General features: G+C 35.6%; 2 protein-coding genes across 2 annotated transcripts; both read right to left on the bottom strand.

The window, feature by feature from the left end:
- Nucleotides 1-1,218: 1,218 nt before the first annotated feature.
- LOC104891697 (uncharacterized) lies at nt 1,219-5,485 on the bottom strand. The gene is made up of 7 exons (XM_010677431.3): nt 5,088-5,485; nt 4,922-4,988; nt 3,629-3,675; nt 3,390-3,477; nt 2,803-2,936; nt 1,620-1,718; nt 1,219-1,522 (listed from the first exon to the last, which is right to left on the bottom strand). Exons 1-7 carry the CDS (start codon nt 5,307-5,309, stop codon nt 1,445-1,447), a joined length of 735 nt encoding a protein of 244 aa, XP_010675733.1. The 5' UTR covers nt 5,310-5,485; the 3' UTR covers nt 1,219-1,444.
- Nucleotides 5,486-6,474: 989 nt separating this feature from the next.
- Nucleotides 6,475-16,800, bottom strand: LOC104891698 (xylan glycosyltransferase MUCI21). Its single transcript, XM_010677432.4, has 4 exons — nt 16,432-16,800; nt 16,245-16,337; nt 14,215-14,737; nt 6,475-7,411 (listed from the first exon to the last, which is right to left on the bottom strand). The coding sequence occupies exons 1-4, from the start codon at nt 16,541-16,543 to the stop codon at nt 6,766-6,768; spliced, it is 1,374 nt and encodes a 457-aa protein (XP_010675734.2). The 5' UTR covers nt 16,544-16,800; the 3' UTR covers nt 6,475-6,765.
- Nucleotides 16,801-18,823: the final 2,023 nt, after the last annotated feature.

Genomic DNA, 18,823 nt, shown 5'->3' with positions numbered 1-18,823 from the left:
CCACCACCACCACTGCACCCGACACACCACCACCTCTGCCGCCGCACCACCGCTGCCGCACCTCCGCCGTAAATAAGATATTACTGGTATTGAATGATAAGGATTAGATCAAATATTAAGTCGTGGTCTTTTCTTATTTAAAAAAATAAAAATTAAAGAAAAATCACGATTTAATATTAGTTAGGGTTGTTCGATCCGAAAATTCATTGATTCGATCAGAAATTTCGAATATACGATTGGATTTTAAATATTTTGGACTGGATGTTCGTAAAAAAATTAAGATGTTTGTATCGTATTTTTTCAAAAAAAATCAACGGCCCGATCTTAAAACCTGACGATTCGTCCGAAATTTCCGAAATTTGATATTTGACAATGAACAACCCTAATATTAGTAACATTAATTTATGAAAATGTCACTTGATGTTACTAAGTTTGTCATCTTCATTTCCGAGATGAATTGGCACTCGCTCAGCTAATTGCCTTTTGTAATGGTGTCATAATACATTTTGGGTCAAGATAGAGTATTTGATTCATACTATCTATGGGCATCTGTGTACTAATTATTAGGGACCAAAACTACCAATTGTAGTAAACGATAATAACTATTATAAGCACGTGTTATTACTGCCAAAAGATCGACTCAATCAAAATCTTAAACTAAAGATTGAGGCTTTAAAAATAATTTTATACTCTATCAGTTACAAACTTATTGTATCAATTGAATTGGCGCTCTAAGGTTCCACCTCGAATTGAACCCCTTAGAAAAAGGTACCTACATCATAAGGAAGTCTTTATTTCGATATACTTAGAATAAACGCAAAATAATGTTATTATAGATATTATAAATATTTGTGGTCAAAATAATGCCTCAACATTCGTAAAAGTGAATTTGTAACATTTAATTTAAAACAGAGGAAGTATTCATAAATCATTATCTATACAGATGTATAATTGTTATCATTTGGGATCATAACCATTCATCTAATCAACGGCACCAGGAAATGGTGAAGACATAGGGGGTAGAGTGCAAAGAGGAAGTAGGAGGATTTCATTGGAGTAAGAAAAACGAAGATAGTATATGGGAGCAGAGTTTGAGTATATTCATGCCATCAATTGCAGAAATAAAAGTACGGCGAAACGTGTAAACTCAAATCCATAAGCTAATTGAACAGGTTTTACAATGGCAACAGACTTTCAGATATAATTTTTGATAGAGTATAGAGAGCTGAAGTTTGTTATTTGGTATATAAATTTAAGCTAACAATGGATGTAGCAACAACCAACTAGCACAAGTACATTATGACTTGTGACAGCCAGTGAGTATATCAACAATGTACAACCAAAACTGGAAGTTCCAGTATACATACAATGGGACAATTAGAATTTCAAGCTGAGTGCTTATGGATCAGCCATATATAGTAGAAGAATATAGGCGCCGTGATAGCTATCCTTGCTTCTTCGGGTATTCCCTCGGACCAAATATGGTAGACCCGATCCTCACATTAGTACTGCCCATCTCAATCTGCAAACATATTTAGAGCACATAATAATTTCAGACCGTCGTCCACTATAAGCAGTATCAATAATAACTGGAGTCTGGAAATATGGTGTTGGTTTACCGCTAGCTCATAGTCGCCAGACATTCCCATTGACAGTTCAAACTGCTCCTCCGCAATTCCCAGCGCTTTGCAAACCGCATCTAGACAGTTTGAAAGTGTCTGTCACAGCCATAAAATCAGTTCAGCAAACCATCTCAAGAAAACCAAGTGGCGAACTAGTACAAGATTGAAACTACTAGTATTATGAATCAATTACTTAATAAGAAACTCCCAGGTGACAAATGGTGATCTATGTTAGTCAGACTCGAGTACTTGTGTAGGACGTGGTATGTTTCTCGGCTGCTTTTTACCACAGTTTTGACTTAAATTTAAGTGCAGGAGTGTTCTTACCCATGTTAAAGTGTCAAAGATTTGACATAGGCACCTTACGTAATATGAAGTCTGAGCATTACTGCAGCTGATGCAGCGTCACACAGCAACATAACCTCAGATCAACGATCACATAATAATGAAGGTTCACCAGATTCAAGTTGCTGAGTCACAGAGGAATTAATCTCAAGTAACTAACAACCTGAGTTAGTTACATCTGAGATTCCAAGGACTGCTCCGACTATTCCTTTACAAATTTTAGTTGATTTACTAATGTTTGTATTGATGTACTAAGACACTGGTATACATAGGTTAAATTCTTCAAAATTTTCAGTGTTCAGTTCATTCTGTAAGAAACACTCTTGTACTACTTTCCAAATGTCCAAGTTCTAAGAACCTTAGGGTGATGAAGGCAAAGTTTTAATGTGTGCTTTACTTATTTTCAGGCTTTACAACAATGGAGTTTTAACCCGAAATTCAGAAATTAATACTGTAGTGACATAGATAGTGATGCAAAATTTGCACCTCATAGCCCCAATGAACCCAAATATTTCTCCCAAATTATTCCCTAAAATACTCCCCTAATTGTCCCTCGGATTTGCAAAACACCCCCATATATGCATTTTAAGCATATCTCGACTTAATAAACCTTGAAAGCTACCAATACAATGACCTCTTTCAAAAAAAAAATGAAAAAGAAAGAGCTACTTAATAGTACATTGACCTTATGCAATGAAAGAACTTCAGATATATTATATAGATATGCATTTGAGGCAGATCGTAGTTTAGGGAAAATACATATAAAACGAAAATGGCATACAAACTTAAACATGGAGATGAGTTGAAGTAGCTACACTAGGAGACAAATTATCACCTTGAAATTCTCTGGAGTAGATGAGTAGTCCGGCATCCCTATTGTCATTAAGCCACGAAACTCAAGATTTGGACACTCTGACTTGACATGCTTTGCAAGCTCTACACATGCCAGTGGCTCGACTCCAGATTTCGCTGTACCAATATCAGAATACAAATGTCCTCCATGAGCATAGCATTCCCACTGTATATATAATTTATCATTATATCAGGTGTAAATTCAACAGCAAGAGCCTCATATAGTTCAAAAGGCAACAGCTTGTTCTTTGAGGCAGCCATCAATATACCAAAGTATCTGAACATATACAAAATAGCTTCACAGAACAGAGTGGCCTTCATTTCATCCCATACTATGAACATAGTAAGGAGAAGAGCAGCACAGAGAGAAGAGGTGAACAGTATAAACAAGATTGGTTATAATATTCTATCAAGTTAACCGAAGCCAAGTGCAAACTTGGCTACAAACGCATTCATCTTTGATAATACAGTAACCCAAGCAAATATGTAAGGCTCCAAAACCCCTACCACCCTTCCGCAATGAAAAAAAAAAACTGTTTTAGATGAATAAACTCTGATGTCAATACTCACATGTTTCTCCACTAGTGTTCACTTGCAACAAGACCTCAAGAGGCTTTCTTCCTATAGCTGACACTGCACGATCAAGATGATTGGCTAGCTGTTCAGCATGAAAATTTTTGCTCAGCTCAAGGATTTCATATAAAGCAAAACGAAAGTTACAGAACATCGTAAATGAACATTTAGAATCTGTTCAAATGCTGCATACATCAGCTATTGACTAATCTCAATTAACCAGCAAACAATCATACCTTTTGGCTGTCTACACCCTCAACCATGGAAAGATGTGGCACTGTAGCTGCACAATAGAAACAGTTACTTTTAACTGGAACTGATTCTAAATAAGTCCCAAAAACAAATTATGGACAAAGGTTATGAATCATGTACATAAACAAGTCTTGCGATGATCAGTGATGATTGAGCTAGCAAGAGTTTAAACCATTCCTTAACTTTGCTCATTACTAAAGACCTGATTTGAATATTTGCCTATTTGGTCAATCGCTAAAAAAATCATTCATGAGGTGTGATTCGATATCAGGAGGCACAGTGAAACACAGATAAGAAAAGGAGAAAACAAAAGGCTTCGCCATTACAATGGTCGTACTAGGTAGTATTAGTCCACTCTCTCAAAAATATCTGACAAAATATTTCCAACAATCTACCATATCCATCATACTTTTAGGATCCCTATATTGGATCTCATTACGGCCATAGCTCATAATAGATTGACAGATATAAAGAACATGAATTACAAAAAGTCTCCATTTTTGCACAAACATACACAAATACAAAACTATTTTTAACAGACCAGTTGAAGGGGTGCAAAATTACTAATGCATTACGTTTTTCTAGTAAACAAAACCATCACGGCCCGTTTGGTAAGAGGCCATAAATGGTGTGAATGGTAACGCATTATAGTGTAAATTTGTACCAGAAATCCAATGTCATTACCTATGGTAATGCTACTCCATCCCAAGATATCCATTTTCTTCCTAAAATTTCATTACTATCCATTACCACTTGAAAAAGTGGTATTGGATGGTAACGGAAATTTAAAAATGGAAACCCATATTTTGTGATAAAGTTTCATTCCCATGGTCATTGACATGAGAACTTCTTTACAGATTTATACTAAATTATATTACCATTACCACTATTTATAACCACTTACCAAACGAGACGTCAAGGTTAACTAATCTATAATCTAGCATAAAATACAAATTCAAAGACACTTAGAAACTAAAACAGCAATAATCCAATCTAGCTTATTTGGTAAAATCTCGAGGGTGGTACCCACTAGTACCACGACCTTGGATCAAATCTCGTCTACATCACTCCGCTAGATCGCGCTCCCTAACACCAAAAAAAATCCACTACAGCAAAAACATGCACATGAAATACCAAATTTCCATTCTAGAAAGCAAATTAAAAACCCATGACTTCTAATATTTCAAAATATACAATCATCATTAAGCAAAAACCATATTTTTTTTCTCCAATTCATATTCCAATATTCCAAAATAAAGATTATAAAAAAAACTTACCCAGAAGAGATTTGACTTTATTGGTCTGTAAATGCCCAATATAGTGCCATTCTATATCATCAGGCAACTAACAAACCCACAAAAAAAAACACAACAAAAATATCAATAAAATCCCATAAATTTAACCAAAAAATAGCTCATAAAATGAAATTAAAAAAAAAAAAACCTGGGGAGATTTATCAAGGAGTTCTTGGACATAATTTTCGCCGAAACAACGGTGACCGGCGTCGTAAAGTTGACGGATGAGAGAAATGGGCTTTGTTTTGGACACAGCCACTACTCTTACTAGCCCAGGATCACGGCCCACTCTCTCCGCTGCTTGTTGGACCCGGCCCATTACTGATCTTAATGCTGTTACTGCTACACCTTCCATTGCTTGAGCTGCCATTTTTCTTCCTCTCTTTTTCTTTTCTTTTGTGTGTATTATTATTACGGTGAAACTGTGAAAGTATACTTTCTGGTTGGAAACGGGTGACTTGGAATTTAGGGAGCCAAGGGAATACTACCCTTGTCGACTTGCTCAATTCATTTTTGGGTGTAGATGAGCTACTAAGCACATTGATGTAGGCGGAATTTAGTTTTAGATATTGTGTACCTTTTTTATAGGTTTTACATTTTACTTGTGGTTCTTTTCGTGAATAAGAATTGTAATATTTTCAGCGGGATGTTTTTTTTTCAACTTGTTTGGTTTATCTGAAATTATTAAACCAAATTCAAACTTATTAGAATTTTGTCAATGTGTTAATCCTTATTTTTTGATAAAAGAACTTATCTAAGCTTATTGCATCTTATATGAATTTATCTGAATTGAATATAAATTATGCCAACAGTTTCAAAAAAAAAAAAGAGCATCATTAATATGTGAATAAGATTTGGCCTCATAAATAGGGATGACAGTGGGGTGGGTCAAGTAGGAGACTCGCCCCATCCACGTACAATGGGGGCGAGGATAGGTTTAGGTTTGGCGGGGATGTCGTACCCGCAATGGGTGGTGGAGCGGGTGTGAATTTTATGATATACCCTCCCTGCCCCCGCCCATCTCGCATATTTATTATTAAAAATTTTATTATACACTTATATTATTAATAATTTTATCTTAAAAAATATAGAAATGTGGGTATTATGCGAGTACCATGTGAGTGGTGGAACGTGGATAAAGTGGGTACAACACGAGTACGAATCGGGTGTGGGTGATGGGACGAGGATAGGGATGAGAATTTTATGCGGGTGCGAGTATGGATGTACCATCCTCCGCATGCGCCTCGTCCAATTGACATCCCTACTCATAAATATGTTTTCACCATATATTCTCTTTTTTTTTTCCTTCAATGAATGGTGGTAATTCACTATTATTTATACAATTAATAATATCACAAATTATTAATGATGGGTTGACTAGATGGGAATAATTTATTCACTAGATTGGGTTATATATATTAAAAACGATTCAAACTCAACATGGCTCGACCTGTTTGCAACTCTAATTTTTTCGTTATACATCTAGTGGAAGAAAAATGAAAGAGGGGGAAGTTCATTCATCATAAACAACAAAGTTCACACAAACATCATGACAATTTTCATAAAGTCATGTTCACCCTCTTAAAAAGCAATGACAATGTTCAATTACAATATATGACAACATATTTATGAGGCCAAATCTTATGGCAGTGGAAAAACACTGCATTCAAAACCTTGCTATTTACATAAATCCTGTAATTGTATGCTGCAATCCTCCAAAATCTTTTGAGAACACTGAACATGGGAATGTTCCCATCCAGAGTATTCATTTAAATAATAACCAATAGAGCTTCATTTACAAATGTTAAGGCACACACCCTCCAAATTCAGGAATTTGACTGACCCATGAGCCTTAAACCTTCAAGAAGGGTTCCCTTAAACCTGTCTAGGTTAATTCTAAAACTCTGTTCATCAACATAGGCTTGTTTCACAGCCATATATCCTTTAGCCCAGATAGAAGCTGCATCAGAAACAATAGGATGGTCTGGACCATACTTTTCGTAGAGCGAGGTCTCGTTGCGCCAAACCTTGTATCTAATGTACCTCAGTCCAATGCCAGGGGCAGGCTCACCAAAATAGTGATCAGAAGCCCAGTTTAAGCCTAACGGAACGATTTGAATCATCACTGCACCTGTGGGCAGAAACAATGCATTTGTGAGCCCGGCACCATGAGCCCCAACCATGATGTCACATGAGTTGACAATTTGAGCAAATTTCTCCAAGTTCTTTGTTTCATTAGGCAAGGCTTTATAAACTTGAAAGCCTAACTCTTTTTCCATCATATTCACCATCTCATTTTCATTGAGAAATATCCTTGATGATCGACGAGAAATGAGGAGGACTTTTGGCCTTTTGAGATTTAACTTGGTTTTTACCTTCACATGGTAAGTGTTCCACAGAAATTGTCTGACATCTTGCATCGTATATCCTAAAGGCGCATCGTTGCTGTTTACTGCAAGATTGTCATGGTACCTGCAGGAAATAAAATTATATTGATCAGTAACATCTCTATGCATTAGCCATAGCGGTAGACTGATATATGGGAGAGTTCGATCCACATATAAACCCAAATGAGGTTCAATACTAAAACCAATTGGCAAATTGTGGTACTTTCTCTCCTATTTCTCCAACGTGAGACAACTCACATGTGCACAATATATATGAGGTTCAACATGGACTGGTAGTAGTAGCATTAGAGACCATACTTGAGAACATGAGTATAGCATTGTACAACTTATGATAGTCTACTCATCAGTTATCATCTGTATTTCTTTGGACTCAGGTACACGTAGGACACAAGTATGTATCTAAGTGTCTGATTCGGTTTTTTTACAAAAAAAGTTCCATGATTTTGGCCCAGGATGAAGAGTCGAATTGTCCAAACCCATGTCGGAATTCCAAGGTTCCAACAGAGGTATCTAAGGGAAAATGCAAAGTCCAAGTAACTTAGCTTACCACAAGGTTTATGATACTTCAAAAACAGAAGCTGGAGGTACTGAGGTAGATTGAGTTTAGTAGAGGTGTCAATCTGGGTCACTGGCTGGGTTTGGGTTGACCCAGGCTGGGTCGGAATGATTTGGGTCGGAATAATCTGGGTGACACCGTGTCATGGGTCGGAACTGGGTGGGTCGGGTGAACTTGGGTCGGGTGAAACTGGGTGAGAGGATCTCGGAACTGGGTCGGAAATGGGTCGGGTGAGACTGGGTCGGCCGGTATCTGGGTTGGGTGAATTTGGGTCAGAATGGAATAAGGTGAAGTCGGTCGAAATCGGCTTTCGGAATGACTTGGGTCGGAAGAAATCGGCTTTCGGAATAACTTGGGTCGGAAGAAATCGGCTTTCGGAATGACTTGGGTCGGAAGAAATCGGGTTTCGGAATGACTTGGGTCGGAAGAAATCGGCTTTCGGGTTACTTGGGTCGGAAGAAATCGATATCGGAATGACTTGGGTCGGAAGAAATCGGGTTTCGGAATGACTTGGGTCGGAAGAAAACGGCTTTCGGGTTACTTGGGTCGGAAGAAATCGATATCGGAATTCGGAATAACTTGGGTCGGAAGAAATCGGGTTTCGGAATGACTTGGGTCGGAAGAAATCGGCTTTCGGGTTACTTGGGTCGGAAGAAATCGATATAGGAATAACTTTGGTCGGAAGAAATCGGGTTTCGGAATGACTTGGGTCGGAAGAAATTGGTTTTCGGGTTACTTGGGTCGGAATCGATATCGGAATAACTTTGGTCGGAATAATTCATTAAATCATTAATAGTTTGATACTTATATTATTATTATTAATTTGAAATGTTACTACAATAAGACTTATAAATTATACTTATATTATTGGGTCATTCACCATTATTGGCTATTGGCAATTGGCCTATTGACTAAGTTACTAAGTAGTAACTAGTAAGTATCGCTTATTAGTTATTCAGTTATTTAGTTATTCTTATTCATGATTGCATATGTATTCAAGTAACAAGTAACAACTAACATATAACAAGTAACAGCTAACAACAAACAACCATAAGGATTATTAGAGGTGTCAATTCAGTTCAACAGTTCAGTTATGGTTATAACCAAACAGTTCAGTTGATATCAGTTCAGTTTGTATCAGTTGAAATAATCAACAGTTCAGTTCAGTTAACAAACTTTTCAGTTCAGTTTAATTCAGTTTTTTTCCTTTCCATTTTCAGTTCAGTTCAGTTGCAGTTTAAATCAGTTTTAACCAAACAGTTAAACCAACCAACGGTTGAATCCATATCAGTTAAAATTTGTTGCAACAAATGTAGAACAATGGAACTCAGTAGATTGGTTCAATATAACAATAATACTCCATTTAAGTTAATCGTCTCTAAGTTAAATTCATATTGAAACTCAAAACATCTACTTTAACAGTACCCTAAGTTTAATTCAAGATAATAACAGTACTCTACTTAAGTTAATCATCTTTAAGATGAATTCATTTCGGAACCGAAAGCGTATAATTCAAACAGATGTAAGAACAGTATAACTCAGTAGATTGGTTCAATATAACAATGCTTCATTTAAGTTAATCGTCTCTAAGTTAAATTCATATTGAAACTCAAAACATCTATTTTTAACTGAAACAAGTTAATATTGGATTAGATCGATGTATCGATGTAAGTCGATTAGCTAATTCAAGATGGCGTAAGTTCGTTTAAGATAATGGATATTGGATAATATCAACAAATGTATCAATGTAAGTTAAGTAATATCTTTAAGTTAAATTCATTTCGAAACCCAAATCATCTAATTGAATTGAAACAAGTAGTTAATTATTGTTACTATGTCGTAGTAAACCTTATTGCTTATCAGTAAGATACTAATATGAAAAGCGAAAATTCGTATATGTAGTATACTATAAGCTAAGGTCTAGTACTGATTAAGGCTTGTTATGACTTATATAAGTTCACTTAACTGAATACAATCAAATTGTAGCTGAGTAATAGTAAATAATTGTATAAGTAAGGTTATAAGAAATCTACCTTAATATATGGAAGAAATAACCGTAGATTAATATAAGTTTATAACCAATAACTTAAGTATTAATGTAAGACCTTCACAAGTAGTAGTAGTAGGTTAACTGTTATTGTGTTACGTCTTACATGTTAGCATTAAATTCATCCCTAATCACCGCATGTAACATGTTCACATAGTTCCTAATAAATTAGTCCTTAATAGAAGAAATAACCGTAGATTAATTTAATTTTGAAAGTTTATAATTTCTATTAAGTTATAATAACACTACTAATTTTTAAAGTTACTAAACTAATAATATTAGTTTTAGAAATTTACAATACTCAAATCAAAATAATATCAAAATACAATATTAGTTTATTAGTAGTTTAGGCCATTGATTTTAGAAAGATAAAAATCCAACCATTGATTAAGTTAGCAATCCATGTGATTGGATATTCTCAATTCTCATTGGTCAAAAAAGAATGTCATGGATTATGAATTAAGACCATTGATTTTAAAAAATCAAAATCCAACCATTGAATCCCTCCCTATCCCTAAACCCTCCCTCTTTTCTCTCATAGTCGTTCCTCACAACCCCCCTCTTCATTTTCCTCATTTCTCTTCCTTCTACACGCACACCATTGAATCTCAGATCTATTTTCTCTCTCATCTCTCACTCTCAACCTCTCAGTTTCTCTATCTCCTACCTTCATATGTTTACATAATCAACCATCGAACACTTTTATAATCAAAACCCAATAACAGCGGCCGCGAGAGCAAGAACAGGGGAGGGGAGTTCGGGCCTCCGGCGAGTGGTGACGGCGAGTCGACGAGGCTGAACAGGAGCAACGCGACGCCAGTGACATGATTCTCGATGCAGCAGCAAGCCAGAACGAACCACGAACCAGAGGAGAGAGAAACACGGGACAGGGGAGGGAACCACCATAGGTAGAGCAAGGGTTGTGAAATGGGTTCTTTATGCCATAACTCAAGTAAAGTTGAAGATCTCTAGTCAAAATCGCAAGATTCAAGAAGAAATACCAAAAATATGAAAATCTCATTGTTTATATACTTGATATAATGCTTAGTGTTAGATCTAAATATTAGGATAACTCTAGTTTTCTTAGAGTTCATGTTTATATTTTTCAATTTTTTGTTAGTATTTTTTTGTTCAGATTTACATGTCTTGTTATTTTTGTTTGATTTTTTCTCCTAAAAATGAATGGGATAACGCAGTAATAGTGTATTTAACAGTAATTTCGATGGTATAGCCGTATAGCCATTATTCTTTTGCTTGCAACAATGGAAGAAAGAAAAGGTGAAGTAGTATTTAGCAAGTATTAAGCTTTTCTAAAAATTGGACGTCGGAGTCAAAATGATGAAAGTTTTTTTGAGGAGGAAATGAAGATGTTGGTGAACCGTTTGTGTGTAAAACGGTGGAGCCGAATGGTTCAAAGGTTTCATCTTTGATGAAGGATGGTGATGGAAGTAAGGGGGCTGCTAAGTGCTAAGAGGGATGAAGGGGGTGGCTTTGTTGTCACCGATGCGGAGTCCGAGTCCAATGGCCACTATGATCACATCGGGCCGACTGGACAGGTACGAGAGGGAGCTCGAGGTGGTACAAAAGCAAGCGAGGGAGGAGGAGGGGTCTGTAGATGGAAGTGAGTAGGTGAATGATGGTGGCAAGATGGATGGGGGAGGTGTTATGCGAGGCAGTGAAGGTCTCGCTGGGGAAAGTCCGGAGCTACAGGAGGTGTTGTCTTTCTCTGTTGGCCGTTCGAATGGGGGCTCGAGGAAAATAGTGATTTTCTCCCAGCATAGCTAGTTTTTAAACTTTTCAATCCATATTTCTTGAACTTTTAATTAACCACAAGTCAATTTTTCGGGTAATTTTACCAAACACAAGCCTTCAAACATGGTTTTCGCCTTTTCAGAAGGGTTATCGCTTGTTTGGTAAAAAAAATTGTGTATGAATGTAGTGTATGAATGTGACGCCTCAAGATGGGCAACAAATATAGATTTCATGGCACATGCTTCCTAGTATGGGGGAGTGGGGACACAATATGATATTTAGACGTCCTAGCCTTGGGGCGATGCTAATAGAGCGACAAACCTAGCGTCAAAATATAATTTATCTCCCAATTTTGAGCGTTGAAAATTAAAGCATGGGCAACGCTTCATTTTGATGCTCAAGTATATTAAAGGCTGACACAGTGTGAGTTCATTTTCTGTGTTTCTATGTGAATTGGAGGTACTATCATGAATTTGGCTAATATGTGAATTCGGTTCGTGTACAATTAAAAATCAGTTTAAAAAAGTTCAGTTTGAATCAGTTTCAGTTCAGTTCAGTTTCAGTTTCAGTTTGAATCAGTTCAGTTAATTCAGTTAAATATTCAGTTCAGTTCAGTTGATTGATCAACTTTTCAGTTTTTCACAGTTATTTTCAGTTACAGTTTGTTTCAGTTCAGTTGCAGTTCAGTTTTGGTTTTTCATTTACAGTTTATTTCAGTTTCAGTTTAGCATTTTTCAGTTGATTTCAGTTACAGTTACTCCCAGTTCAGTTTAATTCAGTTTAAATTTCAGTTTGTTCAGTTCAACCAGCAGTTCTTTAACCAAACTGACAGCTCTAAGGATTATTGATTATAGAGTTATAGACTTATAGTGTTAGTGTTAATAAACTATTAAACTTAAACATTTTGTTAGTTAGTGACTTACTTACTCTTTTGTCTGAAATCTGAATCAGTTACTATATAGCAACAAAAAGAGTTAGAATTAAAGAATTAGGTTGACGTTAAAACATTAATGAAAGCATCTTAATTAATTTGTAATTATAAAATTGTTCGACTTTTCATCGATCATGGAACAACTCAACAAGTAATAATCATCATTGTTAATCACTTAATCGAATATGTCATATGATCGTTCAGAAGATTATACATAATCATACACTATATCACTAAAGGATGAAGATGAAATATTGAAGCTATGAAAGTAGATCATGGTCTATAATCAGTATGAAATAATAATCATGTCATTGTATCAGTAGAGGATGAAACATTGATCGAATTTCGTTCAGTTAAGCTGTTAAGGTTGACATAAATCAAATTATCATAAAGTTGGCCTATTGCCTAAGTATCGCCTATTACTCTATTAGTTATTCACTTATTTAGTTATTCTTATTGATGATTGCATAAGTATTCAAGTAACAAGTAACAACTAACATGTAACAATTAACAACCATAAGGATTATTGATTATAAACTTATAATATTAGAGTCAATAGACTATTAAACTTAAACAGTTTGTTAGTTAGCTTAGCGACATAAATCAAATTGATCATAAGATATTAAGATTGATTGTCTTCGACATTAATCAAAAGTCAAAACCATCAAATGATCATACGATTGATCATCGATGTTATTACACAGTTTTAACAATAATCAAAGCATACTATAAATCCGTCTATTTCATTACTTAAATAATCACACATTAATGCATTTCATACTTAACAATTAATAATTGGGTTGGGTCACAACTGGGTCGGTGATAGCTGGGTTGGGTCACAACTGGGTCGGTGATAGCTGGGTTGGGTCACAACTGGGTCGGTGATAGCTGGGTTGGGTCACAACTGGGTCGGTGATAGCTGGGTTGGGTCACAACTGGGTCGGTGATAGCTGGGTTGGGTCACAACTGGGTCGGTGATAGCTGGGTTGGGTCACAACTGGGTCGGTGATAGCTGGGTTGGGTCACAACTGGGTCGGTGATAGCTGGGTTGGGTCACAACTGGGTTGGGTGGTAACTGGGTTGGGTGATAACTGGGTTGGGTGATAACTGGGTGGGTTTAACTGGGTCATTGGCGGGTGAAGTTGGGTGCGGGTCATTTTGGGTCGGAATCAGGTTGGGTCTGGGTCGTTATTCACGGGTGCAACTGGGTACGGGTACAACTGGGTCGGCCCAACTCAGGTTGGGTTACTAATTCCACGGGTTAAACTGGGCACGGGTGAACACTGGGTCGGAATGGGTCGGCTTTCCAACCGACCACTCTCGGCTCGGAACAGGTTGGGTCTGGGTCGCATGCGGGTTCACCCGTGGGTCGGCCCAGTTTTTGACACCTCTAGAGTTTAGGAAACAAATTTATGACATCAAATAACCCCACTTGAACTACTCCAGAGCAACTAAAAGGAGATAAATACATAACTACATAAGACCTAAAATCAGAATTTTCGCGTTACAGGATGATTTTTAGCCATGAATTAAATTGCACAACTACATGGAAAACTACTTATAATTGAAGAAAGATAATACCTGAGCCCAACAACAGCAGCAGGAAAACAATGAACCTTTTTACTTGCATCCATACCAATATTCTCAAAGGAGGACAGCTTCTGTAAGAACTGAGTATATTTCCAATACCACCGTCCTCTGAAATCTGTGAGGACAAACTGCACCCTAGATTCAAAATGGCGACTGGTGAGGAACAATGGGATAATGATCTCATTGAAAGCATGAAACGGGTTCTCTGCAAATCCGGCAAATGAGAAAAACAAAGCAGGTACATTATGTGTAATCTGACAAGCTGGAGGGTTGATACTGCTGAAGTTTCCACTGATTATATGCACTGGTGCAACCTGTTCCATGGCACTCGGATCCTCTCTTCGTGGATATGGCTTAACCATCATTTCAGTAAGCCCGTTTTCATCATTGGAGGGTACAAAAACAGTTAAAGATTGCTCGTCATATATAATTGGTTTGCTTATTACACATACTTCAGTAAAGTTATCAACATCATAAGCAAATCCCCTGGATTCAAACTCAGCTACATCTTTCCCTGCTTGATCATGTAACAGTTGATTAAACTCCATTCCAGAAAAGAAAACGTTTGATCAGTTTATTAGAGTAACGTTATATGTGAAGGGTAGAATGGTCTTTTACTAGTCATAGGTATGTATTGTAAACACTATATATATTGAATGCCAGGATTAACCTAATCAGGTTAACACAATCATTCTCCACACTTGTACACAGTTTGCTGAAATATTGACAAATGTAAATATCCATACAACAATCACAAACAAAATTTTGATTTTTTAATACAGATCTAGTTTAATATAAGAACATCTTATTTGATGTATTAGCTACAATATCCATAACTCTTCTCCACCATTATGTTTAAGATTAACATAGTACTAAATCTAGAATGTGGCCTATTACATTGGAACGGATCGAATAACTAACATAGAACTGAAAGTAAAAACACAACGTAGGCACGATTGTGTTCATGTTATTTTAACTAATTTACTATCATACGTACATAGGAGAATAAGTTCCAATAAGTTGCGAGTTTAGATAAAGTAAAAGATCACTCTCGATAAGTCAAAATCAGTTGAATAGGAAATGGATGACTCAGGACTATTTTATTAAAATAATTAACAAGTTTGGCTTAGAAGGGAAATACAGTAGATTATAATGATTGCTAATTCAGAGATTATAATGCTAACACATACAACTGGACAGTGACGACAATGGCTCTACCTACATAAGGAAAAATAATAATTCAGACGTGTGGACAAAAAAACTTGAATTATGTACGAAACTAACATGGCACATGCTTAAAGCTTCTTAAAAACAAATTTAATTGGTCTCTAAAATTTGATACTCTTCAACTAGGCATCTTGAAATAATCATTTGTTAAGTAAATCTAGAAATCAACACAATTTTCTAAATATTTTTTCACTGTCATCTCTACCCCGACAAATGTGCCATAATTTATTTTGAACACAAACTGTCTAATATATCCAATGAAATGAAACATTCTGGTTCATTTGCAGCCATGTTTTACCAAATGTTTCATAATTTGTACGATATTATTTGCAACGATTAGACATTTTCTACTCACACACTTTATGTCAAATTGTTGCAAATAATATAAAACGGAGGTAGTATTAAAATTTAAATTTATGAGATGGGTATTGTAAATTTTTTCACTAAATTGGATGAAATGATGAAAGTTTCTTGCTTTTTATTCTTTTCTTAAGAAACTTTTTATAGGGAAACTTTTTTTGACAATTTTTTCCTTTTTTTCATTAAAAAAGTTGAGAATTGTGGTAAATTGCTAGTAAATTCTCAAAAGATTGAACAAAAGTAACCCATAATCAAATACAATTATTTAGATGACATAATGAGAGACTTTCAAGTACAAATCATGAAGCCAAAAATATGAGAATGATGAGAGAAAAAAGCAATATAACAAATTAATTATTAAAGGTGGACATAAAAAAGATTAGATAAAACAGAGAAAAATTAGTGATTAAATACACTAATTACTAATTACTTACCTCTAACAAGTCTTCTGAGTTTCAAATGTAGCTTGATTAAATCTATTTCTTCATAAAAAAGCCCATTTCTCCTACTCCCAAAAATTTCTTGCCCTTAATTTCAGCAAAAAATCCAATCTTTAATGATAATATAATATAAAATTTACAGGAAATATAATTTAGAAAAAAAAACCCAGAAAAAATTTACCTGGATAAATAGAAAATGGCTGTTGATGATGAATGAAGAATAACAAAAGAATGAAAATTGGTAGAGCAGAAAAAATGAGCAATTTTCTAATAATGGGTTCTTTCTTCTCCATTATTTCTGAAAAATATGACTGCAAAAAAAACAGTAGCCAGAGAAATCTTCGTTGGTTTTTTGAAGTGTTATAGCTGAGGCTTTGGTTTTGTCTTCTTCTTTTTATCCAACTGTCGGCATAATATTTGTTGTTTGTGTAACTTAAATATTTCTACAAAATGTGATTGTATTAAAGTTTTTGCATAGCTTTTTTGTATGAGTTTTGCATAGTTGAAGTGAAAATGAAGTGGAGTAAAACTTTCTTTTTAAAGAAGTGGATCCCTCATACTTTTGCTGCTTTTGAGAGGGAAAGATGGTGTTAAGAGTTTAAGACGGTTCTTTTTTAATTTAATCTGATTGCTTAACTGATAGTGGGATTATTTGGTGTTTTTGGCAATGGATTAGTGGTTGGTAGGACTTATTTATTCTATTCAGTCTGATACTTCTCACTGTTCTGCAACAGACTCTGCTTAATGCTTATTAAAAAATAAAAAACTATAAAGAAGGTTTGTCTGGTTTGATTAAGAGAGGTTTGAATCGTATTAGAGGATTTGAGTAGGCGATCCTTTAGTTTGAGTATTTGGTAAAGATAGGTTTCAATTACTTCATCCGTTTCGTTTTAAATGCAACAAAGGGATATTCTTCTGTGAGATATAAAATATTTCATTGTTGCATTATTTAAAACGATTCGGAAGAAGTAGTTGATTGGGCTCAAAAAGTTCTTTTTTGAAAAAGTTAGGGTGGGGAGCTTTTTGATATTAGAGGTTTGGGAATGAGTTGGCCAATTATATTTATGTCTTACATCTATCTATACTAATATATTAAAAGGTGTTCCTAAACAAAGAACGGAGCCACCTTGCGCTCTCCTTAAGGGTGTTTTAATCCATGTTATATAGGATTTGATCTCACGACTTCAAGTTTATATACTAAACTTTTAACCACTAGACTGAATGATATTTAATGTTATTATCTTAAAGTATAATATTAATAAATGAAAATTTTCCTTACTCGGGGCATTGTCCGAACTTAATAACTAGTTAATAAATAATCAAAGGTACAACAATTGATTATACACATGTCCTTATTGGTCATTTCATACAATTATGTAACAATCAGCTATCAGCTACTTACCAAACACATATATACAAGCATCAAGTCAAATCATCTAATACAATCAACTGTCAACTATTAGCTAATACAATCAACTATCAGCTATTAGCTAATACAATAAGCTATCAGTTATTAGCTAATAGTCTAATATAATCAGCTAACAGCTCACAACTATCCGCTAAATGTCAAATAGGGCCTTTGTTATCTCCACTTCAAAGAAGCTGATATAGTAAGAATTTATGAAATCATTTATATATTTCAATTTCTATTCTAGTCTCTTAGTTGACGAAAATTTGACCTTATTTGATACTAATTATAAGGGAAACTAAACATATTCATGGGTGATCTTGTTAGTTTGTCTTAATATCTCTTTTTCAAAAAATATATCTAATTTTCACAATTCTTTACTATATACGGTATTGAATGTATTTGACAATAAATAAACAGAAATATATAATAATGTTTGGTTTGGTCGGGTTTAGTTGGATTTAATTCCAACAAGAATATGTAGTAAGCTCGTGAATGTGGTTATGTCATGTTCAGCAAAAGTAGTTGTTATGAGAACTGTAATTGTAATGGAAATTATTATTTGTTATACTTACTGTTTAAATGTTAAAGGTTAGCTACCAAAATTGTTTTAAAATTATTGAACTTAATCAAACTTCAATAACTATTCCTAAGGTAACTAACAAACTCAAGCCTTTCTCTCCCTAAATTTTCATCCTCTACCTTCTCTCTACAAAGAACACGCCTAACCCTATAACTCAACGGAGATCCGGCACCGCGCAGGTTTTCGGCGGGTCTCCGGCGAGTTCTATCGTTCTTTTCTTTTCCTTTTCTATCGGTTTTCCATCGATTTTCATAGCATTCGCCCTTCAGCCTCGTCGCCTATGTTTCCATTGGTCTCGTCGGGTATTTTTTTTGGTCGTTTTTTCGTCGCTCGTCGCCTTGCTTTCCGGTCGCAGCTTCTCCCTCAAGCCACCAACCTTTGCTCCAGACCTGTCTCCGCCGTCTCCACTGACCATCGTGAGTTAGTTTAGTTTGGGCTCCCCCTCTCCCTCTCCCCTATTTCGTGGTTAGGTGTTTCTCCCCCTCCCCTTAGTTATTAGTTTTGGGCCTCCCCCTCCCCTTAGTTATAAGTTTCGGGCCCCCTTCCCCCCCGAGTGTAGTATCAGGAAAAACCTCAAGGTAC

Source organism: Beta vulgaris, chromosome 4, assembly GCF_026745355.1.
Source record: "Beta vulgaris subsp. vulgaris cultivar EL10 chromosome 4, EL10.2, whole genome shotgun sequence".
Classification (NCBI taxonomy): Eukaryota; Viridiplantae; Streptophyta; class Magnoliopsida; order Caryophyllales; family Amaranthaceae; genus Beta; species Beta vulgaris.
Note: the sequence above shows the minus strand (reverse complement) of the source record. Positions and strands in the feature narration are given on the sequence as shown.

Excerpts from the sequence above, each read along its gene's own strand:
- LOC104891697 (XM_010677431.3), bottom strand. The coding sequence starts at position 5,309 with ATGGCAGCTCAAGCAATGGAAGGTGTAGCAGTAACAGCATTAAGATCA. Across the intron at positions 2,937-3,389 it reads GAACACTAGTGGAGAAACAT|CGAAATCTGGAGTCGAGCCA; the intron begins GTGAGTATTGAC and ends ATATTGGTACAG. Across the intron at positions 1,719-2,802 it reads CTACTCCAGAGAATTTCAAG|ACACTTTCAAACTGTCTAGA; the intron begins GTGATAATTTGT and ends TGGCTGTGACAG.
- LOC104891698 (XM_010677432.4), bottom strand. The coding sequence starts at position 16,543 with ATGGAGAAGAAAGAACCCATTATTAGAAAATTGCTCATTTTTTCTGCT. Across the intron at positions 16,338-16,431 it reads GCCATTTTCTATTTATCCAG|GGCAAGAAATTTTTGGGAGT; the intron begins GTAAATTTTTTC and ends GCTGAAATTAAG. Across the intron at positions 14,738-16,244 it reads ACTCAGAAGACTTGTTAGAG|GGAAAGATGTAGCTGAGTTT; the intron begins GTAAGTAATTAG and ends ATGATCAAGCAG.